This window comes from Pristiophorus japonicus, chromosome 1 (assembly GCF_044704955.1).
Source record: "Pristiophorus japonicus isolate sPriJap1 chromosome 1, sPriJap1.hap1, whole genome shotgun sequence".
In the NCBI taxonomy this organism is placed as follows: domain Eukaryota; kingdom Metazoa; phylum Chordata; class Chondrichthyes; family Pristiophoridae; genus Pristiophorus; species Pristiophorus japonicus.
Genome location: NC_091977.1, coordinates 169,172,496 through 169,199,463, shown reverse-complemented (window position 1 = coordinate 169,199,463; position 26,968 = coordinate 169,172,496). Strand labels below are relative to the sequence as shown.

The 26,968-nt window shown below is 44.4% G+C and overlaps 1 protein-coding gene across 2 annotated transcripts in view; it reads left to right on the top strand.

The window, feature by feature from the left end:
- Window positions 1-26,968, top strand: part of arsk (arylsulfatase family, member K) — a 129,121-nt gene that overhangs the window by 56,727 nt on the left and 45,426 nt on the right. For both annotated transcript variants that reach the window (XM_070884828.1, XM_070884837.1), the window contains exons 4-5: window positions 18,735-19,017; window positions 22,514-22,685. In XM_070884828.1, coding sequence (XP_070740929.1) covers window positions 18,735-19,017; window positions 22,514-22,685 — 455 coding nt within the window. The remainder of the gene's footprint in view (window positions 1-18,734; window positions 19,018-22,513; window positions 22,686-26,968) is intronic.

Genomic DNA, 26,968 nt, shown 5'->3' with positions numbered 1-26,968 from the left:
ACGTGTCAGCGGTTGTGGGACACAGAGGTGGTGGTGATAGTGATGGTTGGGCGTGGTGGGGGTGGGACACAGTGTTCCTGCCGATATTGACACAGGACCTCATTCTCATTTTCTTCTCTTGTTTTCCACCCAGCAGCTGGCCAGAGTGGCTGGCCGGGTGCCAGATGGGAAACCAGCAGCAACAGGCGGCTGCAGCCAGGGGTCCCCAGCAATTGAGGAAGGAAGAGATTGGGGCGGGGGGAGAATCGGAGGCCAGCAATCGGAAGCAAGAGTGAGAGATCAGGGCTTCGTGGGGGGTCACAGCTCAGTAGAAGACTTGAGATTCATGCTTTGTGTTGGGGTGGGTGGGTGGGGGGCGGGGGCGCGCCAATTGTGGCATCAAGGAGAGGCTGTGATCCACAGAAGGGTGGCCAATGGCTTCCTCGAGGGGGCGGGGGCAGCACTCTTCCTGCTCTTGGGTCACAAGGCGTGCTCTAAAAGTCACTGACCTGCTGGAGCCATCAGCTCTCGCTTCCGTTTCACTGCTGGCTTTCTCAAGCCCTCAGAAACCCAGCAGGTAGTTGTTAAATTTAATTCAGGTTCCCAATTGCACTGAGAGCCTGATTTAAAATGCCTAACCTCTTATCCTAAGACTATGCCCCCTAGTTCCAGATTCTTCAGCCAGGGGAAGCAGCCTCTCAGCATCTATCCCGTCAAGTCCACTCAGAATCTTGTATATTTCAATGAGATCACCTCTCATTCTTCTAAACTATAGGCCTACTCTACTCAATCTCTCCTCTTAGGACAACCCTCTCATCCCAGGAATCAATCTAGTGAACCTTTGTTGCATCCTGTAGTGGAGTATTTAAAATTAACACTCAACACCAGGTCTGGATTCGAAGATTCAAATAGTCTTTAATTTCTTGTAAGGGAGAGACAAGTCTGCAGTCAACCTGTTGCTGAGCTGTCCTCACTTGCTGTCTCTGAACAAAGAAAACACAGTTTTTATACAGTTCCTCGGCCTATAATGGCCAAACATTCAATACATGAGACATACATTGATTTGAATGATCAAAACCCTTGTCACTCAAAGTAAAGGTACAATCCTGACCCTGCCTATCTCCAGTACTTTTTCATAAACCTCACTGTGTCCCAAAAGTGCATTAGCACATTGGAATGTGATCTTATGTCTCTTGCCTTGACCAGATGGAGTTTTTCCATTGTGTCACTTTTGACCCTTTGTCCTGTTTATCTGCCCCGCTGGGTTTCCTGTGGTTCAACAGTTGGGCCTCCTGTAATTGGGCTTCCTGTAATTGTCCTCAGGTTACGCAGCTTGTAACAATTAATCATTCTGATATGTTATTTCCCTTTAAACACCCTTATAAAGTTGACCACTACAAAAGCCTATGTCAGCTCGTTTTAATTCCGAGATCCATTCTTAACCCTTAACAGAGCTCAATAGCCTATCCTTCTTTGGGTATGGAGACCAAAACGGTGCACAGTACTCCAGGTGTGGTCTCACCAAAGCCCTGTACAATTGCAGCAAGGCTTTCTTACTCCAGCTCCCTTTTAATAAAGGCCAACATGCCATTTACCTTCCTAATTGCTTGTTGTACCTGCATGTTAACTGAGTTTTGTGTACTGAGACACCCAAATCCCTCTGAAAACCAACATTTAATAGTTTCTCACCATTTTTTTAAAAGTCAGTTTTTCTAGTCTTCCTACCAATTACCCACATTATACTCTATCTGCCAATTTCTTGCCTTACTTAACTTGGCTATATTGCGTTGCAGACTCTTATCTAGACTTTCCACTTGAGATCGTTGGGCTAGTGCACATATATCGCCCAAAAAGGCAGGCTATCGCCCATTTCGCTTAAAAAATGGAAAGTTGGGACGGGGAATATTGCCAGAAAATTGCCGGCCCAACTTTTGTGTCATATCGGTGAGGTGATCACCCACACATCGCCCAGTGCAACTTTTGGCACATTGCCCACACATTGCCGGGCTGATCGGAAGTGCTTAAAGAAGGGTCTTATAATTTGAGAGTTATTTAAGGGCCTTTAAGTTACTGATTTATCCACTCTCAGTTATATTTATATTTATTTTAGTACAAAGGTCATTTATAGTTATATATAGGATAGTGATGGAGTCTGTAGCTTCTCTACCATTACTTGTAAATGCTCACATGCTGGAGTCTGAAGTTGGGTTTAGTGAAGGGCCCAATCGAAGAGGTGGCAGACTAATGCGGGGGTCGTTGATGAGAGATGTCAGCTCATCAAGGGGGATCTGCAGCCTACCATCAGGACCGCACTGCCCCTTGAGGTAAAGGTTACTGCGGCACTATCCTTCTACGCATCGAGCTCCTTTCGGGCTTCAGCTGGTGACATCTGTGACCAGGAAGGCGCAGACTAGGAGGACTTTGGATTTCTCGAGAATAGCAAACTTCCCCAAGGTGCAGGGAGCAATAGACTTGCATGCACATCGCCCTGAAAGCACCTTTACAGAACGTGGAGGTGTTTTGTAACCAAAAGGGATTCCACTCCCTGAAATTGCAGCTCGTTTTCGACCACAACCAAATACCAAATAATCATGGCAGTTAATGCTAAATTTCCAGGCAGCACCATGATGTGCACATCTTGCGTGAGAGCGCTGTCTCTGACCTGTTTAATAGTCAGCCACGAGGTAATGGTTGAGATGCTGGGGGATAAAGGAAAATGACCTTGCCAGCTGGCTTATGACCACCACCCCCGGCGTAATCCCCAGACAGAAGCTGAGAAGCGTTGCAACGAAAGCCACATAGCTACACGCAATATTGTCAAAGACAATTGGAGTGCTGAAGTAGCTCTTCAGATGCCTGGACCTCTCTGGTGGAAGCCTACAATACCACCCTGACCAGGTTGCTGAGTTTATTGTGGTGTGCTGCATGTTGCATAACCTAGCTATAAGGAGAGAACAACAATTGCCAGAAGGGGCTGCCTGTCCACCTCAGGAGAGTGGAGGTGGAAGAGGCAGACGAGGAGGAGGCTGGTGAGGACCTCGGGGAGGACAATCAGCCTGGCGATGAATCCATGGAATCCTCCGAATTGCGAGCAGACGACCGTGACATGTCCCTCGTGAATACCACAAACGCCTGGAGTACCTCGTGACTTATCGCGTCACTCCCGCACAGTCTGGTCAAGCCTTCGATCCAATCGGCCAGAGGAGGCGTGTGCTGACCTAGCTGACCCAACCTTCATGGGGTCGGCGTGAGCACTAAACGCCTTGGCGTCGCCGGCTGCACATCGCTTGGTCCCGCTACCTTGTCCGTCGAAACCAACGTTGTGGCTGCAGGTCCCGTAGGTACATCATTTTCAGAGATGGCGAAGTTAGGGGCATCCTCTTCAGTTTCCTCCTTAGGGTCGCTACTGTCTTCGTCCTCCCCTGTATCGGAAGGGGGAGGAGTTCTGGTCATGCCTCGGCCTCACTGCGCATGAGTGTTGGTGGACCTGCAAAAAAACAATTGAGCTCATTAGAACGGAAGGGTACACATTCTTGCGTTGCGTTGGCATACGAAGGAGAAACAGCACCACTACACTAAACGAGACCAAGAGACGTTACACAACAACGCATCACACGGTAGTACATATGGTGGTAAATCCAAGTTGAAATTCAGTGACCCAGAGAGCTCTGGAGTCAGAGAAAGACAGAATGATAAGGGAGTGAATGTTTATGGGGAGCGGATAGAAAAGGGGACAGATGGCCAAATCGCCTGCTCCTGCTCTTATCTCTTATGTTGTCAACCTGATGGTAGCACAGAGGCTACATGGGAATCAGGATAGCTGCATGCATAACATGACATCATTCTTATAATGAAATGACGTTGCATTACTTTAATATAATACTGCTTGACACATTACTCACGTGATGCAAGCGAGGGCTCTGCCTCACTATGGGTGGCCGACCGTGTGTGGCCTCCCACCAGTGCCTCAGTGCGTTCCTCCAACTCGCTGAGGGTTACCAGCTGTGCAGGGCCATCTCCGGTTCGCTTGCGTTCTGAACGATTCTTCGCAAACTTCTTCTGCAAACATGAAAAGAGCATGGCATAAGCTCATTGACTAGCTACTATTATGGAAAGACAGCAGTCGCTAACGTTATATGCTAATAGGGTTTTTATCCACAATGGATGCACAGTTATAACAAAGATCGTGTTTAGGAGCTAATGCTTGACAAACTTCTCTCTTGACTACGATCTCCATTGAAGGGCCACCGGGGGTGGTGGGAATCAGGATAGCTGGTGAACTCGGCAATGACAGGAGCTTAATGTCCCAAAGTCTCCCAAGGGCAGCATTCTCCCAGTCCATACTGGGTCACTGTGTAAGTGACAGCAGCCAGAAAGACTTAAAAAGGGCACAGGTTCACAGCCCTGTCCAGATCTTAGCAGTTAATATATGTAAGAATAACAAGCTTAATTTCAATCCTGGAGATTTAACATTATAATTACAATTCGCATCATTACAATATAAAATCTATACTTACTCTTGCTGAAGCAACCAAGCTGTTCCAGCGCTTCCGGCACTGGTCGGACCCCTTCGCCTCATGGGACGCCGACGATACCATGTCTGTGATCTTGGTCCAGATTTTCTGACACGGCCAGGGTGGGGGCTTCCCACACCCACCCCAAGTTAATTGGGCCCATCGGGAGTGCACCTCCTGGACTAATGCCTCATCACTGAACGGCTTAGCCCTTTTCCTCCCCTCCTCCACATCATGGGCACTTTCGTCTGAAGATTACTTTTTTATATCAATTCTCTCTAATTCTCACTCCCAGTCTATTCTCTCATTCCTTTCTGCTCTCTCTCTCTCTCTCTCTCTCTCTCTCTCTCTCCCCCCCCCCTCTCTCTCTCTCCCTCCGCCTTTGCCTTCTACGCATGTGTGGATGACCCCCCTGGTCTCCGGAAAAACCTGTTTACCAAAAAGAAAATGCATGCGCAGAAGGCCGTTGCTCGGGAAGCTTTGCCTTCCACATTTCTGAGGCCCATGTCGCATCGCTGGGCCGAAAGTCGTGATCCCAAAAATGGGCGATGTTCCAGCGATCATGAAGGCTGACACATCGCCAAGGCTGGAACATCACCCATTTTCTGGGGCCTAGCGATCTGAGAGGAAAGTCTAGCCTTTTGTGTCCCCCTCACAGCTTACTGTCCCACCTAGCGTTGTATCTTCAGCAAATTTTGATACATTGTACTTGCTCCCTTCATCTAAGTCATTAATATAGATTGCAAATAGCTGAAGCCCCTTGCAGCACCCCACTAGTAAAAGCCTGCCAACCTGAAAATGGACCATTTCCATATCCATATAAATATCTTGCCTCCAGCCGTGGATAACCAAGGAAATAAAGGAGAGTATCAAATTAAAAACCAATGCGTATAAGATGGCCAAGGTTAGTGGGAAACTAGAAGATTGGGAAAATTTTAAACGACAGCAAAGAATGACTAAGAAAGCAATAAAGAAAGGAAAGATAGATTACGAAAGTAAACTTGCGCAAAACATAAAAACAGATAGTAAAAGCTTTTACCGATATATAAAACGGAAAAGAGTGACTAAAGTAAATGTTGGTCCCTTAGAAGATGAGAAGGGGGATTTAATAATGGGAAATGTGGAAATTGCTGAGACCTTAAACAATTATTTTGCTTCAGTCTTCACAGTGGAAGACACAAAAACCATGCCAAAAATTGCTGGTCACGGGAATGTGGGAAGGAAGGACCTCGAGACAATCACTATCACTAGGGAGGTAGTGCTGGACAGGCTAATGGGACTCAAGGTAGACAAGTCCCCTGGTCCTGATGAAATGCATCCCAGGGTATTGAAAGAGATGGCGGAAGTTATAGCAGATGCATTCGTTATAATCTACCAAAATTCTCTAGACTCTGGGGAGGTACCAGCGGATTGGAAAGCAGCTAATGTAACGCCTCTGTTTAAAAAGGGGGGCAGACAAAAGGCAGGTAACTATAGGCTGGTTAGTTTAACATCTGTAGTGGGGAAAATGCTTGAAGCTATCATTAAGGAAGAAATAGCGGGACATCTAGATAGGAATAGTGCAATCAAGCAGACGCAATATGGATTCATGAAGGGGAAATCATGTTTAACTAATTTACTGGAATTCTTTGAGGATATAACGAGCATAGAGGTGTGCCGATAGATGTGGTGTATTTAGATTTCCAAAAGGCATTCGATAAGGTGCCACACAAAAGGTTACTGCAGAAGATAAAGGTACGCGGAGCCAGAGGAAATGTATTAGCATGGATCGAGAATTGGCTGGCTAACAGAAAGCAGAGAGTCGGGATAAATGGGTCCTTTTCGGGTTGGAAATCGGTGGTTAGTGGTGTGCCACAGGGATCGGTGCTGGGACCTCAACTGTTTACAATATACATAGATGACCTGGAAGAGGGGACAGAGTGTAGTGCAACAAAATTTGCAGATGACACAAAGATTACTGGGAAAGCGGGTTGTGTAGAGGACACAGAGAGGCTGCAAAGAGATTTAGATAGGTTAAGCGAATGAGCTAAGGTTTGGCAGATGGAATACAATGTTGGAAAATGTGAGGTCATCCACCTTGGGGGAAAAAAAAACAGTAAAAGGAAATATTATTTGAATGGGGAGAAATTACAACATGCTGAGGTGCAGAGGGACTTGGGGGTCCTTGTGCATGAATCCCAAAAAGTTAGTTTGCAGGTGCAGCAGGTAATCAGGAAGGCGAATGGAATGTTGGCCTTCATTGCGAGAGGGATGGAGTACAAAAGCAGGGAGGTCCTGCTGCAACTGTACAGGGTATTGGTGAGGCTGCACCTGGAGTACTGCGTGCAGTTTTGGTCACCTTACTTAAGGAAGGATATACTAGCTTTGGAGGGGGTACAGAAACGATTGACTCGGCTGATTCCGGAGATGAGGGGGTTACCTTATGATGATAGATTGAGTAGACTGAGTAGACTGGGTCTTTACTCGTTGGAATTCAGAAGGATGAAGGATGATCTTATAGAAACATTTAAAATAATGAAAGGGATAGACAGGATAGAGGCAGAGAGGTTGTTTCCACTGGTTGGGGAGACTAGAACTAGAGGGCACAGCCTCAAAATACGGGGGAGCCAATTTAAAACCGAGTTGAGAAGGAATTTCTTCTCCCAGAGGGTTGTGAATCTGTGGAATTCTCTGCCCAAGGAAGCAGTTGAGGCTAGCTCATTGAATATATTCAAATCACACATAGATAGATTTTTAACCAATAAGGGAATTAAGGGTTTTGGGGAGCGGGCGGGTAAGTGGAGCTGAGTCCACGGCCAGATCAGCCATGATCTTTTTGAATGGCGGAGCTGGCTCGAGGGGCTAGATGGCCTACTCCTGTTCCTAATTCTTATGTTCTTATGTTCTAACCCCATGAGCCCTTATCTTGTGTAAAAACCTTTTGTGTGGCACCTTGTCAAAATGCCTTTTGAAAATCCAAATATACTATATCCACTGGTTTCCCCATATCTACCCTGCTCATTACAAGTTAGGACATTGTAGGTGCAAGGAGGAAGGGAAATAGACTTGGCTCTGGGTAACAAACTGGAACAAGCAAGTGACGTAAATATAGATTTACATGTTTACAATTAAAATCAATTAAAAAAAATGTACTCAAAAGCAATGATTTTGTTTTTAAAAGCAAATGTTCAAGAAGTGTACAATAATTGTATTAAAAAAAATAGGTAGAATAGCAGTGGAAATATTTATGTACAAGATTGGTAGGGTACCGTATTAAATAATTTCTACCAAGAGTAGAGGGATTGCAGCAAAGACCAGTGCACTGTGGATGAAAAAGGAGATTAGTTCAAAAATAAAGTCTCAGGAGGCATATAATAAAATTAAGGCTGCTACAATAGTTACATTTATATAATATGGTGATTTATACAGAAGAAAACCAGAAGTACCAAAAGCATCGAAGAGTCAAAAAAGGAGACATGAATGGGTCAGAGTATAGAAAAAAGACTGGCAATTCACAGAAAGGGTAATAGCATTGACTTTCATAAATACATTAAAATCAAGAGGAGCACCAAAATATGAGTGGAGCGACTAAGGGACAAATTAATCAGAAAGTAGTGAAGGAAAGAATGCTGTGAGTACTTAAGTATGTTGCTACTATATTTGCAAAGGAGGTGAAGAAAAGATTGCAGGAGTGCCAAAGGAGGACATGGAGCAACAACTAATAGATATCACTTTTCTGTGTTAAATTTCATCTGCCATGTGTCCGCTGGTGGAATGGGCGGACACGTGGTCAATGAAATTTAACACAGAAAAGTGCAAAGTGATACAATTTGGTAGGCAGAACAAGGAGAGGAAATATAAACTAAAGGGTACAATTCTAAAGGGGGTGCATGAACAGAGAGACCTGGGGTATATGTGCACAAAACGTTGAAGGTGGCAGGGCGGGTTGAGAAAGTGGTTAAATAAGCCTACGGGATCCTGAGTTTCATAAATAGCAGCAGAGAGTACAAAAGCAAGGAAGTTATGATAAACCCTTATAAAACACTGGTTCGACCTCAACTAGAGTATTATATCCAATTCTGGGCACCGCACTTTAGGAAGGATGTGAAGGCCTTAGAGAGGGTGCAGAAAAGATTTACAAGAATTGTTCCAGGGATGAGGGACTTCAGTTACGTGGATAGACTGGAGAATATAAGAACATAAGAAATAGGAGCAGGAGTAGGCCATTTGGCCCCTCAAGCCTGCTCCGCCATTCAATAAGATCATGGCTGATCTGAACCTGGTCTCAACTCCACTTCCCTGCCCACTCCCCATAACCCTCGACTCCCTTATCATTCAAAAATCTGTCTATCTCCACCACTACTATTCTTTGTAACATTATAAGCCTCTTTAAATCTAATACTATCCTTAGCTTCTTTAGTTACACAATGTATCACTTTATCTATCAATGGAATGTATATTCGTTGAGAATTTTGGAATATTTCTTTAAATGTTCGCCATGCTTAGCTACCATCATACCTTTTAGTCTAAGTCCCAAACTAACTTAGCCAACTTGCCCCTCTCATACTTATGTAATTGAGTTTGTTTTAAGTTTAAAACCCTAGTTTCAGATTTAGGATGCATATCTTTCAGACACTTTGGCCGCGATCTCGCCTACCGTGCGTGTCTGGGTCGGCCAGGATTGGTGGCGGGTGCCGAAACCATTCCTGGCTCCAGCCCGCACTGTATGAAGAATCTTCTGTTGATGGGGCTTGCTAAGCCCGCCCTGCGAGGTCCCTGGCCAGTTGAAGGAAGCGGGTCTGATGACATCATTTGATGATGCGACATCAGCCGGTTTCCTTAAAGGGACCATGGCCACATTAATTTTGACAGTTGCTCTGTCAATGTTCTGCAGCATTGAGAGCTCTGATGAAGGGTCAGCGACCTGAAACTTTTAACTGTTTCTCCATCCACAGATGCTGCCTGACCTACTGAGTATTTCCAGCATTTTCTGTTTTTATTTCAGATTTTCAGCATCTGCAATATTTTGCTTTTCTAATATAAGATTACTTATTACATGGAGTAAAAATGTTCTATTGCACCATTATCATCAGAAAGCATGGTGGCATGTTCTTTACATCTAGGGTCAGCAGGAACAGTCCTGCTCCTCCTGGCTCCACATTCAGGCAAGTACATTTCAAAAACTTAGCTTGTTAACAACTGCCTCAGGTCAAACCAATCTAACTGGGAGCCTCAGTCATATGCATATGTTTGCATATACGAAGGATCTAATGCCCGTTTGAGGTATGGGCATTGCATGCCAATTTTTGGCAAGAACATAAGAAATAGGAGCAGGTGTAGGCCATTTGGCCACTCGAGCTGTTCCATCATTCAATAAGATCAGGCTGATGTAATCCTGGCCTCAACTCCACTTCCCTGTCTGCTCCCCATAACCCTTGACTCCCTTATCATTCAAAAATCTGGCTATCTCCACCTTAAATATATTCAAAGACCCAGCCTCCACAGCTTTCTGGAGGAGAGAATTCCAAAGATTCATGACCCTCTCTCTCAGAGAAGAAATTCCTCCTCATTTCTGTCTTAAATGGGTGACCGCTTATTCTGAAATTATGCCCTCAGTTCTAGATTCCCTCATGAGGGGAAACATCCTCTCTGCATCTATCCTGTCAAGACCCCTCAGAATATTTTATGTTTCAATAAGATCACCTCTCATTCTTCTAAACTCCACTGAGTATAGGCCCAACCTGCTCAACCTTTTTTCATATGACAACCCCTTCATCTCAGGAATCAACCTCGTGAACCTTCTCTGAACTGTCTCCAATGCAAGTATACCCTTCCTAGGGTTGTTGTCCTTGGAGCAGAAAAGGTTGAGAGGAGATTTGATAGAGGTTTTCAAAATCATGAGGGGTCTAGACAGAGTAGATAGAGAGAAACTGTTCCCATTGGCAGAAGGGTTGGGAACCAGAGGACACAGATTTAAGAAGAACCAAAGGTGACATGAGGTAAAACTTTTTTTACACAGCGTGTGGTTAGGATCTGGAATTCACTGCCTGAAAGGGTGGTGGAGGCAGATTCAATTGTGACTTTCAAAAAGGAATTGGATAACTACCTGAAGAAAAAAAAATTGCAGAGCTACGGGGAAAGGGCGGGGGAGTGGGACTAACTGAAGTGCTCGTGCAGAGAGCCGGCACAGGCTCGATGGCCGACTGGCCTCCTGTGCCATAACCATTGTATGATTCTATGATTATGCATTACAAATATTGGGCACGGTAGAGCCCGTTTGGGGACCAAATAGCTGTCCTATGCACGTGCGCACACTACTACCATGAATCACGCGGGATGCCATCATAGTAAGGGCATTGACGCGCACACAACTGACATCCACCAGAAGTATGCAAAGCAGGCAGATCATGATGTCAATCAGCATGCAATGCTCCAGCCAATGCCCTCTCTTAACCTCACACAAAATGAACACTTGTTAAGCAGCAGGATCACCCATCAGCGCTATTTAAAGGGATCATCAACTACCTACATGTTGGTTGCTGGTTGATTTCTTCTGGCTGAAACTACGATTCTACAAGTGTTTGGTGCTTTCCATAGTTCCTTCAAGTTGCAAAAGTCTACAGGAATGATGTGGCAGATGCTGAAGGACATTTTGCTGACTTCAAAGCTTCTGCACGGGTGCACTAGTAAGCATTCTTCTTGGAGTACAGCATGAATGGGAGAATGAGCAGAGGCCACACATGCAGAACAAACTGCAGAAGAGGGAGGGCGGGGAGAAGGGCTCTCATCAAGAGGCCTTATCAGAGAGCAATTCTCCTACCTCAACTTCCGCGTCGAACAATGTGTGAGACGTCTGCGCTTCACAAAGGACGTCCTCACTGAAATCGCCACCTGCTGAAGCCACAATTGTAACCTCAGAGCAGGGCAAGGACCGCATTGCCAATGGCTTTGAAGGTGACCATAGCGATTAACTTTTATGCGTCTGGTTCCTTCGGTGCTGGAGATATTTGCAACATCTCACAGTTTGCCATCCACCGTTGTATCATAAAAAGTCACTGAGAGCTAACTACATTTCATTCTCTCTTGCCAGAAAGCAGCAGACACAGCAAGCGTGCAGCTTCGCTAGGATTGCAGGCTTCCCAGTAGTACAGGGTGCCATTGACTGCACACACATTGCTTTGCGTGCACCACATGTCAACTCTGCCATATACCGGAAATGAAAGGGATTCCACTACCTTGACACTAGCTGGTGTGCGACCATAGGCAGCGAATTACACAGGTCAATGCCCGGTATCCTGGCAGCAGTCATGATGCCTTCATTCTGTGGCAGTCCACTATATCAGCTGCATTTGAGCCACTATGACAAACTAGAGGCTGGCTATTGGGTGACCTGCTGATGACATGGCTTTCCGATGCACAACCCACGCACATGTGTGCAGCATGCATACAATGGAAGCCGTGCTGCCACACGAATTGTGATAGAACAGACTATTGGCGTACTGAAACAACGCTTCGACTGCCTGGACCAACGCTTCTGCTGCCTGGACATCTAAGTATCCCTGCAGTACTCGGCAGAGCGGGTGTCAAGATTCATGGTAATCTGCTGCATGCTACTCAACCTTGCCATTATGAAGGGACAGCCCTTGCCACTAGCTATATGGCGAACGACGAAGGATGAGAAGGTGGAAGGGAGGATGCAATCTCGATGGCTCCTTTCTGCCCGGGTTGTTCATGAAGAACTAATTCGAGTGCAGTAACTGCAACCCAAATTCCCCATTCACCAACAGTCTCACACTTTACCTTCCCTCTGTCACTGACCATCACAGCATTCGCTTGGCCACAAAGCTGAAATGAAAGCCACCATAAAATAAACATTCCAAACATAATTTATAAATGAAATCCTGCCATATTGCAAACAAACGTAAACGAATCACTGTTGTGCATTCCCTTAGTGCCTGTCTTCTGTGTGCCTTTGCTTGTCTTGGTGCTCCTACGCAGTCATCATCATAGGCAGTCCCTCGGAATCGAGAAAGACTTGCTTCCACTCTAAAAATGAGTTCTTAGGTGGCTGAACAGTCCAATATGAGAACTACAGTCCCTGTCACAGGTGGGACAGCTAGTCGTTGAGGGAAAGGGTGGGTGGACTGGTTTGCCGCACGTTCTTTCCGCTGCCTGCGCTTGATTTCTGCATGCTCTCGGTGATGAGACTTGAGGTGCTTAGCGCCCTCCCGGATGCACTTTCTCCACTTAGGGCGGTCTTTGGCCAGGGACTCCCAGGTGTCAGTGGGGATGTTGCACTTTATCAAGGAAGGTTTGAGGGTGTCCTTGTAACGTTTCCTCTGCCACCTTTGGCTCGTTTACCGTGAAGGAGTTCCGAGTAGAGCGCTTGCTTTGGGAGTCTCGTGTCTGGCATGCGAACAATGTGGCCTGCCCAGTGGAGCTGATCAAGTGTAGTTAGTGCTTTAATGCTGGGGATATTGGTCTGGTCCTAGTAGCTGCCGCATGGCTGGTGGAAGGCTGCTGACTTTTAGTGGAGGAGGCTGCAGATGGCCTAGAGTAGCTCTGGGCCTAGAAGGCCCGGCTGTAGACTGCATCAGTTCAACATGGGTGGTAGCCATCTGGACTGGTTGGCTGACGGGCAGCAGCAAAGGCACTGGCAGAGTGGCAGGAGTGGAAGGACAAATGCTGTCATCCTGAGAGAGGACAGCGGGTTTGTGCTTCATGGGGCTGCTGCCACTCTCCTGGGGTAGCGCCTCAGCAATCCTAGTAATTTGTTGGAGGACAGAATGCTGGACTGCTGTGATGCCCTGTAAGCCCCTTTGAGCACTGTAATCCATAGTCATGAAGACAGTAGTCTGAGCTTCCATGGCAGCAAGCTGACCTTGCATGACGCTAGTCTGAGCTTCCACTGCTTGTGCTGCAATGGAAGTTGTGACATCAGCCATTAAACGCTGCATCGTGGTTGGGCCCACAAGTGTGCAAACAGAGTTGGCCACCACTTCCCTGCTGGCGAGCTGGTACGTGCTATCCTTGCACTGGTTGCAGCACACTCGTGGCTTAGTGTCTTAACATGTGCAGCTGCTGCCTTTAATCTATTCTTTAAGATATGCGCAGTGTCAGTAACTGAACTACTGGCTGTGAGTGTGAAATCAAATGATGGTGCTGTGTCTTCTTCACTTGCTTCTTGGTGTTCCTCCACTGCCTGGCCAGTTTGCATGTCTTGGTTATCTGAAAGGAAAAAGGTACAAGGGTAAGGCTGTGGTGAAGGGAGAGGGAAGTAAGAGGTGCTGCTTACACCATCTGCAGCTTGTAAATCAGAGAATGTGGGATGAGGCGGAAGTGAGATGTGAGAGGCAGGATTAGGTATGAGGCCGTTCTAATAATGGCCAGCTCCGTTTCTTCCATGGGGGTTACAACATACAGGTTTGCCTGTCCCCTTCTGGTTAGCTGCTGCTGTCTCCAGTTGTGCGCCATCTTGCCCTGCAAGAAGGAAGTGTGTCAGTGAGTGTCGTGCAATCTGTTTGTGTGATGTGGGTATTATGGTTGAATAGCTGTCGATGTGTGCAAGTTGTAAAATGTGGATATGAGCCTTGCAGCAGTGCTAAGTTTGTGAGGGTGAGGTGAAGCATATGAATGTTAGGTATGAGTCCTGATTGATAGAGTTTGTTGGTAGGTGGCTGCTGGAGGTGTGGTGAATTAAGCAGTGGCTGAGGCAGTGGTGCAGTTGGTAGGATATGACATTTGAAGATACATTCACTGACCTTGACCACTCGTGGGAGGTCGTTTATTTCTTATGACACTGCATTCAGGTCCTCGGGGCTTGACTCCTGGCATTGACTTCTACAGCTATCTGCCCCAACTACCTTTTGACCATGTGTCTGGAAGACCTGGCCCCCCTCCAACACCCCCCCCCACTCCCCCATGGGTACAGGACATCTCTCCTCCTTTCCATCTCCTCCACCAAGACCTCCAGTGCAGCATCCAAAAATTTGGAGGCTGCTCTCTCCCATGTTGTGCCATTCTTCACTGTCTCCTATGACAGATTCACTTTCTGCACAACTCCCAGCACCTGCTCCAGCCACACTGCGCCTCCCTCTTTGAGGTGAAGGCTAGCATTAAGCAGTGCAGACTAGGAAGTTACGATTTTGGGCCCCCTGCTGATGTGTGCAGCAAAGTGAGCAGCGCGGTTAGCGCGTGGCTGCAAGCAGAAATCATTATAATGAGCAGGTAGCATGAAGTTAGTGTGCTGCCTGCATTTCAATCAACGGCACGGGTTAATCGCGACCCCGTGGCTGTTTTCGGAGGCTATCCAATTTGGCCCTCATGTCTGCACAAACTTACTGTCCAGAAAATCTTCGTGTTGTCATGTTTTTGGCACACTTTTGTGTTCACCTTCACTATTATAAATTCCTACATTCTAATAGTGATATTGGCCCGAATTTTCCAGGGCCTATGACTGCGTATGCAGTGCATGCGTGGCCCTAAGTGCCCTGCAAGTTCTGGATTTCTGCGTGCGATGTGCATGCACGAAAACCTGGAACTTGTGATCTATCAAGTTTCAGCTTGACCGATCCACTGGAGCCCTGGCTGGATCTTACCAGCTTAAGAGTTTAAATAAGTATAAAAATAATTATTTTTTAAATTATTTAAACATATAAAAACTTTAAAACTAGTTTATTTTAATTTTAGCCCCTTTAAAACATTTAAATTTATTTTTCAAAAAATGTAATTTGTTTTAAATATTTAATTTAATTGTATTTTAATTAATTTTGAACATATAATTTTTATTTAACTGGTGTGTAATTGTGTTTTTTAGAGGATTCCTGTTCATGCTTATGGGGATTCCGTTCGTAAGTGGAAGCCCCATGAGCATAATGGGGATTCCCCTTTCTGATTGGTTGGGCTGGCCCTCGTGATCCCAGAGGCGCTTGCGAACCGCATGCGACCCTGGGATACATGCGCCTTTATGCATGCGTAAGTGTTCGAACTTCCGGGACCATCAGGTAGGTTGGTACTTTTCTTGCGGTTCGGAGGCATTCGCCCGCGGGAAGCCTCCGACCGCAAATTCAGGCTCAGGGGTTCAGCCACAGTTGGAGTACTTCTTAGCTTTGTGCACCCGTAAGTACAGGGAAAGATCAGAGAAATAGGAATAGATGGTTATTTCTGATATGTAAGTAGAGCTAATACAAATAAGTTGGGTTGAATGGCCTCTTTGGTGACATTACTATAGCCTCAATTTTAAATCTGAGCGGGAATCAGGCAGGCGGAGATTGGAGAGCTCATCAAGACCCCATCAAGTTGCCAGCGTGAGGGGCGGTTAAATTTAACTCGTGAGCCTCATTTTAATATTATTGACTGGCTGCCCACTTGATTATGTTGGGAGGTGCCCTTTTTATTTCGTTTCTGGTAGACCTCATGAGGTGAACTAGATGAACCTTGGTCTTTTTTCATCTAGCAAATCCTTTGTTCCCATACTGCTTTTCAAAGTTCAACCTCCATTCCAATAAAATCTGTCTGGATAGCTGAGGTTGTACTGTAAATATTACATATACGATGTGCCCACAATACTGTAGTCTACTATAATGTCCATATCAGAGTGCAGGGAAAGGCTGATGCAACATCAATTTGGTATATCTACAATTAAAGTGAGAATATATACAGCTTGGTAATAATCATAGGTGTTTTATTTGTAGATGTTGAAAATATTGACATTTTCCTTCCCTCTAATTTCTTCTGACTACTCTTTTCCTGAATGTGATGGCACTTGGAGCATGGTTCCACGGGTAGCAATGGCCCATTCTTGTTCAAGTAGCTAGAGAAGGAACCAGTGGCTGATCTTTTTTCCTTCCCTTGCTCAAGGAGGTTTAGGCTAATTGAAGTAGCCTCATTGCACCTCCACACAGCCCAGTAATCAAACCTGAGACCTTTAAGATTTGTATGGCTGAGTGGCACACTAACGTGGTGCAGTTACTCATTGCTTCAGGACCACTGCAACCAGATTCGGTTGTCCAGATTCGGACTTTTGTGTTTTGTGAAAGCAGGAAAAGCTTGCGACATTGACCAGCAATTCTAGTACAATTTTTTTTTTTAAAAAGAGCATAAAATGGCTGTCAATTTTCTTGTCCCGTGTCATGCAAGAGAGTGTGGTGTCTAAGATATGGCAGAAAACTAGGGTAATAGCTATACCCAAACCAGGGAAGGGCCTCCCAGCTAGCTACCATCTGATATCACTTTGAGCTATGCTTACAAACGTCTGCAAGGTATCACGCCCACAATGGAGCAGGCTCCGAGGGTGACCAGGTAAGCTTCAGACCAAACAGGAACACTTGAGACCACACTCTTGCTCTTAGCACCTATTTAGAAAATTGTTTCCAACAGAAGTAGAAGATAAGGGTCGTGTTTCTTGACTTGACAGCAGCATATGATATCATTTGGCACATTGGTCTACTGGTCAAAGTGTAAAAGATGTTGCCTCAATGGGTTGTCATAACTATGTTGATGATGTTTTGAGACCAACAATTCCAGGTAATGCTGGGCAATAAACTGAGCACATGGAGGATCTTGAAGAATGGATTCTTCCAGGGACATATTCTTGCTATAACTCTCTTCAACATATTTACAAATTATCTTTCTCCAACAATCTCCAAGCTATTAAGTATGCAGATGACATCTTCCTAGCTTTAAGAGACACAGGGGCCAAAATTGCCTGCTCCCCGATTGGGAGTGGTAACCTTCCGGGGCCAGGACTTCCTGCGCCCAGCCCGGAAGTCCCGCCCCGACACGGAATTGGGCTGTGCGCCCCTGAAACAAACGGAGCATTGTCTCCAGCGTTCCACTTCATTGAAGGGGCGCTCCCAGGGCGGCAACCCGGCACTGAGTCGGCCAGCGCTACACCCACTGAGTCGGACCATCCACGTAGCGTGCTACCACACCCCTCCCCTTTAGTTAAAGGGGAAGGCCGCTGCGCACTCTGCAGGCTCTTTGGTAGCCACCAGTGGGCCACCAAAGACGTGATCAACCGGGCCACCCAAAACGGAGTGGCTGGCTGCCCGATCGACGCGAGGGCCACCATTGTCAGGTCCACCCAAGAGTCGGCCGACAAATTAAAATGTCGGCTCGGGGCAATAAAAGCCTCCTCTTTAAGGGGCGCCCCAGCGATGGAAGTCTGCCAGCTTCGCTACCCAAGGAGCAATTTCCCCTGCGGGGCACGAAGTGAGTGGTGAGGGGTCGGTGCGCACGGCGATGACGTCATCGGCGGTTTTGCAACAGCCCAAGGCGCTAATCGTGGGGCGTGGCAATGCTGCGAAACCCCCCTCCCCCCCCCGAATGGCTGCTCATTTCATGCCGGTCCTACAAGAGGATTTTCCAGACTCCACAATATTGACACCAAGTCTACTGAATGGTGAAAGTATGTATGATATCTGCTTAAGCTCCTTTTGATACTTAACTGTTTTGACGTCTAGTTTATCTCCCTACTTTATAGTTTATATTTTGATTATTTTTCCTCAATCTTTATTGTATCACTTGTGTATTTACAAATAATTTACTCTCTGTTGTCAGGAGGGCTAATAAGTAACTTTAAAAGCAATTTATATTTATATGGAATGGTAATATTAATTTCTGATGGTTAGCAAGTTGGGGCTAAGATTTTAGATTTTTGGTTTCAGAAATCAAGGCTGGATCCTGATTACATGCTGGTGCTTGAGCCTCCTTTGACGAGCAGGAGATACTCATGCATTTTTCTGCTAGAGTGTTGGGGAATATGTTTGCACCTCCCAATAGACAATCAAGGTGGTCAAAGAGTATATCCACATATCCACCACTGGACCAACAGTTGCATACCTGCCATTAAACAATAGGAAACAAATACGTCCCCATTTTAAGTTTTTTTTTTCTTCTAGTTATGGTTTAATTTTTAGCTCATCTTTCACTTGTCAGTTCCACCAACCTTTGCACTCATTCAAGTGTATTTATCAAAATGTGTGATAAGGGAAATGGGTTAAGACTGGAAGTGAACAGGAAGACACAACAGCAGCTCCCTGACCTATTTCTAAGTCATCAAGCCTTGGTTCAAGGCAAGCGATGCTACTGTTGGTTTTAATGGAAATTCTTAATAATTCCCTGTAGTTTATTTTTATGTATTGTATTACAATTAGCAATTCTGTCTTATGAGAATAACTTGTTCATGCATAGGCAAGAACAAAAGCACAGGAGTACCCATATATGTTCCATATGTCTAACACCATTTCTCATTGACTTCAGTAACCGTGTAGAAGCCTGGACAAGGGATGTCAAGTTCTTGCTCAGACAGGAAGGTAGACCGACAACAGTTCTGATTGGTAATGAATCGACTGTAAGAATCATGGACCGTGACTGGCAGAATATAGATAAAGCAACTGAATGGATACGATACAAAGCAACCCAGTTGGATCAACCATTTGTTCTTAGCTTGGGTCTGATTTTGCCTCATCCCTATCCAACCCCAAGTATGGGAGTCGCATGTGGAGGATCCACATTTAAAACATCTCCCTACTGGCTTAAGAAGGTACACTGCAGAGCTCACTTAATTCCCCTACTTTATTAAGGTGTATTTAGTTACTCACTTTTTAATTTAAAATTATTGTTCATAGTTTTAAGACATTATATTAATGTTAAAGTATGGAACTGCTAAGGTTGTTGTGTTTGATTGTTTTGAAACAATATTCTGTACTGTGCACACCAGACAACCCTGAGGAAGCAGTTGGTGTTCTCTTGCTAATAAACTGGTTTCAGTTTTAATGGTAGTGGAGTTGTTCATTTGGCTCAGATAGGCAATCGAACAGGGATATGCAATTGGAGAGATTACTTGAAGGAGAAGCCTCTCCTCTCCTTCAGTTACATGTTTGAGTTGCATTCTCAGCTGTTCCTGAACTGGGATGTTAGAAAGAAAATAGTTATGGTGGTTGTAAATAAACCTTGTTCACTTGTATTTAACATTTTAAAATCTGCATATGCGTTATATGTTTTGCTTGCCACTATATTTTAATTCAGAACCTTGGGTAAAGCTGGCCCCAGCTATACTCTTAATAAATAGACCTAATTTCCTGATATTTCAAGTGTTGCACAATTGTTGTCATACTTGTATTTGATCAAAAAAGTATTTTTTGTTAATTGTAAAATTGCCCACCATCAATTAATGCCACCCCCCTTATTCTTGACTTATTTCCTATATACCTACTATATTTCTTATCTCTTATCATGGAAGGTTAATGAGGTAATGTCTCCAGGTCTGTCCTTGTATATCCATTTCAGAATGTGTCTTTCATAAGTGGATATATATTTTATATTGTCAAGCTTATTATTCTACCTGGTGTACCTATGAAGCACACAGGATGTGCTTCAGAACAGTCTATTCATTTTAATCTTTTTTTCTTTATCTTCCTTTTTATGTCCGAATAAACACTCAAATTAATTTATTTCCAGACCCTCTAGAATATTATATCAAAGAATAACAAAAGCAATACAAGAGAAGACATTGAAATGTAATTGTTACAATGTTCTTACTCCCATGTGAGGGTCATCTAGTGTTCAGTTAAAGATATACATAGCATTTCCCACTACTGGATTTCTGCTTGGTGCCTTCAAAACTGACTGAGAATGGGAAATGAGTGAAGGATTACAGGTGCAAGTTCAGATTGGAGGACCTAGTGCATTGCGCCACCATGTTGTTGCAGATGTCTGTTTCAAACCTAGACTTTTCCATAGTATAAGTCTTTTGAAATTGCTGCCCTTACAATAAACACTTTCTATTAATTTTAAATTAATACAATTAGGTCTTCTCCACATGCTCTAAAGTTCTGGTTTTCAATCTCCAAACAATAAAAATTAGGGCTAGAAACATAGAAAATAGGTGCAGGAGTAGGCCATTCGGTCCTTCGAGCCTGCACCACCATTCAATATGATCATGGCTGATCATGCAACTCCAGTACCCCATTCCTGCTTTCTCTCCATACCCCTTGATCCCTTTAGCCGTAAGAGCCACATCTAACTCCCTTTTGAATATATCTAACAAACTGGCTTCAACAACTTTCTGTGGTAGAGAATTCCACAGGTTCATAATTCTCTGAGTGAAGAAGTTCCTCCTCATCTCAGTCCTAAATGGCTTACCACTTATCCTTAGACTGTGACCCCTGGTTCTGGACTTCCCCAACATCGGGAACATTATTCCTGCATCTAACCTGTCCAATCCCGTCAGAATTTTATATGTTTCTATGAGGTCCCCTCTCATTCATCTAAATTCCAGTGAATATAAGCCTAGTCGATCCAGTCTTTCTTCATGTGTCAGTCCTGCCATCCCGGGAATCAGTCTGGTGAACCTTCGCTGCACTCCCTCAATAGCAAGAATGTCCTTCCTCAGATTAGGAGACCAAAACTGTGCACAATATTCACATAGAAATTGCGTAGCGCAGCGTTTGAGGCGATAACTTTTGCAGGAGCTCCAATTATTTTTGCGCCGTAAATTACTGAAAGTGCAAATTGCTAATTTTGAGGTCAACGGGTATCTTAGGACCTTGGTGCACACAATAGTCTCTATCTCCTTAACCAAAGAAATTTAATGATAGAGAAAGAAACCGAGCAAATGCCAGAGAAGGAAATAGGATGAATCAAAGTCAAATTAGATATAGAAAGCGAAATAAAGAAAGGGAAAGAAACATTGGATTAAGAGGGAGGGAAAAAAAGAGACACAGGAAAAGTAAGATTTTTTTTTTAAATTTACAGGAGTGAGACTCCACAGTTTCAGTTCTTTCCTTTTCTGGATCTCCAAGGTTGGTTGGCCCGTCAGGACCATGAATCGTTCCATTAACAGGATCCTTACACCATGAAATAACAGCTCTAATTTTCTGCGGCGAGTTTAATTCGTATTTGTAGTGCAAATTCTGAAATTTCTTGAAGCCCATGGCCGGGAAGGGCGGGGGGGAAGGGTTGGTGATGAGATCCCATTTTTTGCAAGGGTATCGATGCAAATAGTCAAGCAATAGTGATGATTTGCAACTCACACCATATCTCTTCCTCGCCACAAATTACTGGTTTTCTTGTACACTAATAATGGTGAGCATCATGAACTCTCCAATATTTTTCCAGCAAATGCTATGCCAATATATCTTTTTACTCTGTCAGCAACTATTTAGGAATGAATATTAATATTTAAGCCATTGGAAAACTTGGTTGCCACCACATTAAGATTTTATGGTTGCAATAAATATTGGTACTGAAATTCCGATGTCCCAGGTCCGTACGAAGTTTCTATGGACCCGGGAAGGCATTGGAAAAGCCGGTTTTCAGCGTGCAATGCGCATGCGCTGAAAACGGGCTTTTCCGATCTGTCAAGTTTCTGGCTTGACAGATCGCGCGCATATCGGGAGTGAGGACACTTGTAGGGCAAGATTTCCATATTTATTGTTTAAAAACCCTCCCCACAATGGTAAGTTTATTTTAAGGCATCTTTAAAGAGAGTCGGGAAAATATTTTTTTATATAAGAACTTTAATTTAAATGATTCTTAAATATGTAGTGTATTTTTCTATTTTTCTTCGTGTTTTGTGTGTTTGGGGAGGTTTCTCATTCATAATAATGGGAACTCCAACTTACGGAGTTCCCATTATTATGAATGAGAAAATACTGTACCTTTATTGGCTGCCCAGAGCCATGTGACTACAGCTCCAGCCCTGTGCATGTCCTGATGTGCACGCACTCCGATGCGTAGGAGTGAAGGCCTCAGGTTCAGAAGTTCGAGCAGGCGCAGCACCTTCAGGTAAGTGCTCAGTTTTTTTACCTTTTTTCAGTAGTTTGCCCACGGGAAGACCTCGATCGGAATTTCAGGCCCAAATGTCTTTAAATTCATTTCCAAGCTCGTCTCTTTATATCTGTAATAGATACATAAACAACATTTATAATGGATTTTACTTCACTTAAACTAATGAAACATTCAATATAAAGTTGTTGAAACATTCTTAATTTCACCCACTTCTGGGTGCATAATTCAGTATCTTTTTGTGATTGCAGGTGAAATATAAATCAATCAGGGTTCCAAAATGGCTTTCGTTCTCCGAAATGCATCCTGTAGATTTTTATTCCTCCTATACCAAGAACTGTACTGGCAATTTCACAAATCGGGAAATTCAGAACATCAGAGCATTTTACTATGCAATGTGCGCTGAAACAGACTTGATGCTTGGTAAGTGATTCACTACTTCTGAAAGGTTGCATATAACACAGTGAAGTGTAGCAGTGGGTGGTAGTGATTCAATACACACTAATTACCTTGCTTATCCTGCAAATTCATACCAAAATTAATTAGTTATGGATTTAACTCATTGATGTCACTGTATTATAAACTTGGTGGTATTAATTTCCTTTTTTTTCCCCCCACCATTCCCAATCCTAGGGGTGAACAAAGTCAATTGAATCTAGATTTAAATCACTGCCATTTGGAAATATTGGTAGATTTTTGTTTTGTGCATCTGCTTTGCTCACCCAATGACATGGGCAAGAGACTGGCTTCATTTCAATTTGAGAGGTGAGCTGCCAGCACTAATTGTTCTGTATGTAGGCAGCTCACTATTTGGGAGGGTTGGAAATCCAGTGGGCCTGCCATTTCCTAAAGCCAGTTTGCACCTCTTAACAGGTGAGGTGGAGGAAAGGATGCATGTTGTGGAGCAGTAGGCATGATGTCAACGGCCAGGGCACCCCGTTTTTCTGATACTGTGGTGGAGATACTCATTGAAAAAGCCAAGGCTTCAGGAGAGAAGTCCCGTTTCCCTCAGACAGCCATTGTTAAATGTCAGGATGCATGGAGAGGGGTGGCTGCAGAATTAATCCCAGAACCTGGCTATAGTACTAGAAAAACTGCAATAACCTTACCAGGATTGCTAAGTAAGACCTCCGTTGGATTCTAGTGCATTACATCGGCACTTTACAGTAAACCATAGAACATCTGGTCACTTCAATGGATGCTGCAGCTGGGTTTTTCTTGCACCAAATGGGTGGAGTAAACAGATGATTTTCCACTATCCTCATCCAGTAGTTCGCTGCTCAAATGCATTTCCATGCTGCTGTGCTCACTGGCATTGTCAATTGTTCCCTCCACTCTGGTACCATCTTCCTACTCTACAAAACTGCCATTAGCTCCATTTCCTCAAAAATGCCCAACTGCTATCCTCGCCGACTCCCCACCCCATTTCCAATCTCCCTTTGTCGTCCAAGATCCTTAAATTTGTTGTCTCCATCCATCATCGTAGGCAGTCCCTCAAAATCGAGGAAGACTTGCTTCCACTCTAAAAGTGAGTTCTTAGGTGACTGAACAGCCCAATACAGGAATTACAGTCTCTGTCACAGGTGGGACAGACAGTCGTTGAAGGAAAGGGTGGGTGGAGAGTTTGGTTTGCCGCACGATCCTTCCGCTGCCTGCGCTTGCTTTCTGCATGCTCTCGACAACGAGACTCGAGGTGCTCAGCGCCCTCCCGAATGCTCTTCCTCTACTTGGGGCAGTCTTTGGCCAGGGACTCCCAGGTGTCGGTGGGGGTGTTGCATTTTATCAAGGAGGCTTTGAGGGTGTCCTTGAAACATTTTCTCTGCCCACCTGGGGCTCGCTTGCCGTGTAGGAGTTCCGAGTAGAGCGCTTGCTTAGGGAATCTCGTGTCAGGCATGCGAACAATGTGGCCCGCCCAATGGAGCTGGTCGAGTGTGGTCAGTGCTTCAATGCTGAGGATGTTGGCCTGATCGATGACACTAACATTGGTGCGTCTGTCCTCCCAGGGGATTTGCAGGATCTTGCGTAGACATCGTTGGTGGTATTTCTCCAGCGATTTAAGGTGTCTACTGTATACTATTTGTTGTCTACTCCCTACTCCATGCCCATTTCTCCCACAATTCCCTGTTTCAACACCTTAAGTTTGGTTCCCTCCACACCCATAGAATCAAGATTGTTAAAGTCAGAGTAGCTAACAATATTCTTTATGACTGTGACTACATCTTAATCTCTCCTTGGCCCCTTAACTCCCCTGTGGCATTCGACACTGCTGATTATGTTGTCTTCCACCACCTTTTGTCCATGATCCACCTCCACATGATCCCTCTTGCGTGGCTCCACTCCTACCTGTCCCAGCACATCAAAGGCATCTCCAGTAATGGCTTTTGCTCAAGGTCACCCCTCAATTTTATCCTTGGTTCCTCATTTTTGTCATTTACATGTATTTCAATTACAAAATCTATAGGCAAGGAATAAGTTTCCATATGTATGCCAATGACACCAGCTCTACCTTCCCGACCCACGATTATCTTTGTGTTAGGTTGGCTATCCAACAGCAAGTTGTAAGTAAGCCCAAATTCCCCCAAAGTGAACATTCGGAAGACTGAAGCCATCATATTTGGCCAGCAGTAAAAATTCCATACCATATGGTGCACAACCTTGGTGCCCTGCTCAACCCAGAGCTGAGCTCCAAACCTCATTTCCTCGTCAGCATCAAGGTCACTTGCATGTACATCCACCATATCACCCATCTCCGCCCACAGCTTGTTCCTATTGCCACTAAAACCTTTATCCATGTTTTTCTAACCTCGACTCGATTTTCACAAACACCTTCCTTGTTGGCCACCCACAAATTTTACCCTCTATATAATTCAGCTCAACCAGAATTCTTCTCCTTGAATCCTGTCCCACACTAAACCCCACTTGCTCATTACTCCAATCTTAGCCAACCTACATTGACTCTCTATCCCTCAACATGCTATCTTCAACATTTTCATCTTCATCTACAAACCCTTCTTGTGTTGCTCCACCCTATGTCAAGACCTTGTGTTCCATCTTGAGCCCTTAAGTCCTCCAACTCTGGCCTCCTGTGCATCCATGATACATCTCTATCATCATGGACTGAGCTTGCAGCTGCATCAGCGCACCAGTTCCTTCCATACCCTTCTGTCTTGCTGCTTACTCACACTCTATTGATCCTTTTGGTCACTTCTCCCACTTATGCTTAGTGTTCATTGTTCTCATTTGCAAAATGTCATTGGACATTTTTCTACAATAAAGGTAGCAAATAAGTGCAGTTTATTCTCCTTTCTCTTTTGTAAAGAGCTATTTTTGTCATGTGAGGTATTATAAAATGGCAAGTTATTGGTGGGTGTCGGTACTGTTATTTGCAGCTTATTGTACAAAGCAGTAATAGTTTTATTTTTAATTTAAATATATTATTTTACACCGGGTAACCTGATTTCTACAACATGCAGTTAGTGACATGTGATAAATGGTTATCTCAAATACGTGGAATACAGAAACCCGATTTTAACTCGGGGCATGAATGCGGCATGTGGGGGGCCGGGCGGGTAGGAAGCATCCATGACTGCACCTGTATGAGGCCCAGGCCATTTTTAACTCTCCTGCCTCATTACCATGTTGGAGGATGGACTTCCAACTGAAACTGGCGGGAATCAGTAGGCAGCTGGCGGGTGGGAGTGGGATTTTATGCGGCAGGAGGCTGGGACCCCGAGGGAATGGTCCCTGGTACTAAGTGATCAGTGAGGCAGTGTAGCCTGGAAAGCATCATGTTCAGAGGAGGAGGAAGGAAGTTCAGGGCAGGGGCCCTTAAGGAAACCTTTATTTTTTTTTTAAATTCATACTTACCAGGGCCGCACTGCTACTTGCTGCCAGATTTCAGTGGCGAATCTTATATTATGTGTGACTTGTGCGGGTTAAAGTTGAGTTAGGATCAGAATTATGACTTTTACATTTTATGAAGCCCTCATCTGCCTGTGACGGGCATCTTTCCTGACACCAAAATCGGCATAATTCAAATGGCGGGGGGTGCGAACATGTCAGGAATACAGCAGGAAGTACCTGACTGCCATTTTAACCACCCATCCGCCCCCATTCCCACAGGGTGGCATGGTTAAAATCAAGCTTAGAATTTCCATGCATGTGAGAATAATTCAACCGTTACTAATTTCCCACAATTGTTGATGACTAATGAGGAAAAAAAATGTCACGGCTGTGATCTCGGCACAAGTGAACAGTAACCATAGCATCTGAGCTTTCTGTGATGTCAATACCAGTTACAGAACGGACATAAAATAAAAATAAATCCCTCCATGCTGGCTTTAAGCATTTGTAAGCATGCTACCTGTTGCCATAGCAATTATCTGCGAACATTATACAATTCAAGGCACACCAGAATTCTTGAAATTAAATTGAAGCAAAAATAATTATACATGCCCACCTACAAACACATCACCAATATAGATGCAATATCCCCTTTAACTTTAACTGAGACATGTTTTACCTCCACAGTGTAAAGCTTGAAACCTAATGGACAATTAAAATTTGAATTTCAACATAAACTTCCTTTTGGACATAAAATTACTGTAAGAAATATTTTGTGACTGTGAAAATCCCAACTTCTGAAAACTATTCATGTTTTAAAATATATTTATATATCATTTGAAATGCTATCCACCTCCATCACT